This window comes from Cervus elaphus, chromosome 4 (genome assembly GCF_910594005.1).
Source record: "Cervus elaphus chromosome 4, mCerEla1.1, whole genome shotgun sequence".
Taxonomy (NCBI): Eukaryota; Metazoa; Chordata; class Mammalia; order Artiodactyla; family Cervidae; genus Cervus; species Cervus elaphus.
The window spans coordinates 44,048,130-44,051,400 of NC_057818.1; the positions used below are offsets into that span (position 1 = coordinate 44,048,130).

The 3,271-nt window shown below is 63.7% G+C and overlaps 1 protein-coding gene across 1 annotated transcript; it reads right to left on the reverse strand.

Moving 5' to 3' along the window:
• Window positions 1-365: 365 nt before the first annotated feature.
• CEBPA (CCAAT enhancer binding protein alpha) lies at window positions 366-2,981 on the reverse strand. Its single transcript, XM_043899086.1, has one exon. It carries the CDS (start codon window positions 2,810-2,812, stop codon window positions 1,751-1,753), a length of 1,062 nt encoding a protein of 353 aa, XP_043755021.1. The 5' UTR covers window positions 2,813-2,981; the 3' UTR covers window positions 366-1,750.
• Between the last annotated feature and the right edge of the window lie 290 nt (window positions 2,982-3,271).

Sequence of the window (3,271 nt, forward strand, 5' to 3'; positions counted from 1 at the left end):
CGTTCCAGAGAAGCTGTGGCAACTTCAGGCAGAGGGCCCCCTCTCCAAGTCCCTCTTCTCCTCCCAGGAGGTGAGAGGCCACACGAAGGCCTGGTGATACCTCCGCACACCCCTCTTCCCATCACACATCCGGAGCCTCTCCAGGCTGTGGCCTTCTCAGCTTGGAGTCTTGTCTACTTTCTGCCATTTATTTGCCTTGGTTGGGAGAAGTCACCCCCTTAATGTAAAGAGGGGCTCAGGATGGGTGGAGAGCTAATGAAAGTCAGGCTTTCGGCCAGAGAATATGCTGTGATTATTCACAAATGTGACCTGGCCCACAGAAAACCTTGGAAGTAGATTTTCTAGTTTTAAAGAGACACCAAAACTGACTTTGATATGTTTATATTATAGATATAATACATAAAACATCTAGCATGAAACTCTATGTCCTCCCCAAAGAAGAGAACCAAAGCCACCCTCCCCGCTCCCAGGCCCAGCGATCGAATCGGTGAGTGAACGCTGGCTGAGGCCACCTCCCTTCCAGACCCGGAGCCAGGGCCTCTGGGGAGACCAGGCTGTGGGCAGCCCGGGACGGAGGGGACCGAGGCCCACAGCCACCCCCAGGGAGAGCTGAGGGGGAAGGAGAAGCCCACCTCGCCTCTTTGGTTCCCCTGGGAGCAAAAACAATCCCAAAACCAAAAGGAAAGAGAGCCGCAGACCCTCCCTGCAGCTGCTGACGAAGAGTCTCATTTTGGCAAGTTTCTGAGCAAAACCAAAACAAAACAAAAACCAAATAAAATGGTGGTTTAGCATAGACGTGCACATTCACATTGCACAAGGCACCGCAGGGACACAGAGAGGCCAGATACAAGTGTTGATGTCGGCTGATAAAGCAAAATATTTGGAAAGCTTCTCATAACTTCGGTCCCTCTGGGATGGACTGATTGTGCTTCATGTGTATATGGCAATGCTGGCGACATACAGTACAGACAAGGCTGATGGTCCAGTGTCCCTTCACCACCCCCTAGACCCCCAGACCAGATCTCTAGGTTCCCTGCTTCCACCAGGCCACCACTCCCATGAACATATGTCCTCCTAGCTAACCCTCGACCTAGCTTTCTGATCTGACTGGGGGTCGCAGGCTCCCACTGGTCACCTGGTGACATCCATCTCAGTGAGTTCTGCCCGAGAGAGCCCAGCCTGTTGCAGGCTGGGAGTTCAGAGGCAAGGCATTAGGGACCCTCCACCTTCACGCAGAACAAGGGGAACAACCTTAGGTTCAAAGCCCCAAGTCCCTGTGTTTCCTCCCCTCCAAAGACAGGCGCTCAGGAGCTGCCGCCAGGGCTGGCTTATCGGGATCTCTGCTCCCTGAACCTTCCTCTTGCCGGGGGCCTGCACCCCTCCTCTCGTGGGGGCAGGAACCCTCCAAATAAATTGACAAGGCACATATTTGCTCCCCCTACTCGGTAGGAATCGGAGCGGTGAGTTTGCGTTTCCAAGGCACAGGGTTATTCCTTTAATACTAGAGTTGCCGGGCTCCCGGCTCAGCCCCATGGCGCTTCTCTTCTCTGCCTGACCCCTCATCTTAGACGCACCGTGTCCGGCGCAGAGGAAGGCAAGGGGCACGCGCAGCAGGCCAGGCTCTCAGGCGGCACCGGAATCTCCTGGTCCTGGCTTACGCGGTTCGGGCAGTCTTGAGATCCGGAGACCCGAAGCCACTCCCTGGGTCCCAGCCGGCAGCCGGCCCAGGGCGGTCCCGCCGCCGCGCGCCTCACGCGCAGTTGCCCATGGCCTTGACCAGGGAGCTCTCGGGCAGCTGACGGAAGATGCCCCGCAGCGTGTCCAGTTCGCGGCTCAGTTGTTCCACCCGCTTGCGCAGGCGGTCATTGTCACTGGTCAGCTCCAGCACCTTCTGCTGCGTCTCCACGTTGCGCTGCTTGGCCTTGTCCCGGCTCTTGCGCACCGCGATGTTGTTGCGCTCGCGCCGCACCCGGTACTCGTTGCTGTTCTTGTCCACGGACTTCTTGGCTTTGCCGCCGCCGCCGCCGCCCGCACGGAGGTCGGGGTGAGCTGCGGCCAGCCCCTTGAGCGCGCCGCCGGGGCCTGGCAGGCCAGCGGCGCCGAGCGCGGGCGCTGGGTGCGGGCTGGGCACGGGCGTGGGCGGCGGCGTGGGGTGGCCGGGTTGCAGGTGCATGGTGGTCTGGCCGCAGTGTGCGATCTGGAACTGCAGGTGCGGGGCGGCCAGGTGAGCGGGCGGCGGGTGCGAGTGCGGCGGCGGCGGCGGCGGCGGCGGCTGGTAGGGAAAGAGGCCGGCCAGCGCCAGCTGCTTCGCCTCGTCCTCCTCGCGCGGCTCCTGCTTGATCACCAGCGGTCGCAGCGCCGGCGCCCCGACCCGCTCGTACAGAGGCTCCAGCCTGCTGTCCAGGTAGCCGGCCGCCGCGCAGCCGTAGCCGGGAGGGGGACCGTGCGTCCCCCCGGGCATGACGGCGCCGCCGGGGCCCACGGGGGCGCCCGGGTAGTCAAAGTCGTTGCCGCCTCCTGCGGGGGCCGCGGCCGCCTTGGCCTTCTCCTGCTGCCGGCTGTGTTGGAACAGGTCGGCCAGGAACTCGTCGTTGAAGGCGGCCGGGTCGATGTAGGCGCTGATGTCGATGGACGTCTCGTGTTCGCAGATGCCGCCCAGAGGCTCCGGGGCGGCAGGTGGGGCGGGGGGGTGCGAGGGGCCCGCGCCCCGGGGAAAGCCGAAAGCGGCGCTGCTGGGCGCGTGTGGGGGGCTCTGGAGGTGGCTGCTCATCGGGGGCCGCGGCTCCGCCTCGTAGAAGTCGGCCGACTCCATGGGGGAGCTAAAGTCCTCCCGGCATGGCGAGCCTCGGCGGCCTCCAGCCTGCGCGGGGCGCCGCTGCCGCCGCCGCCCACCCAGAGCCCCTACTCGGCTCGCGCCCGCTCAGCTCCCGGTCGCGAATGGCCAGGCCCGCGCGGGGCCCGAATTTATACCTGGGCGGTTTGTCGCCCTCTAGTGTCCAAACGGTGACAACGGCGCAGCGCCTCCTGGGTCTTAGCGCCTGCGGTCTGCAGAGGGCGGAGAGTGGGGCTGGAGCTCAGCGCTGGAGGGGAGGGGCTGCGGGGCAACGCCTACTACCTCCCGAGTCGCCAGCCGAACCGAGACCGGTGCGCGGTGCCCCACCCTCGGTAGAGTTGTCGCCCCCGCGCACGAGTGGTCGACTGCAGGGCCCCCTTCTCTAGCCTCTCCAGGGCACCCACCTCCAGCCAAAGACCAGGGAGCCCGGGAACACCC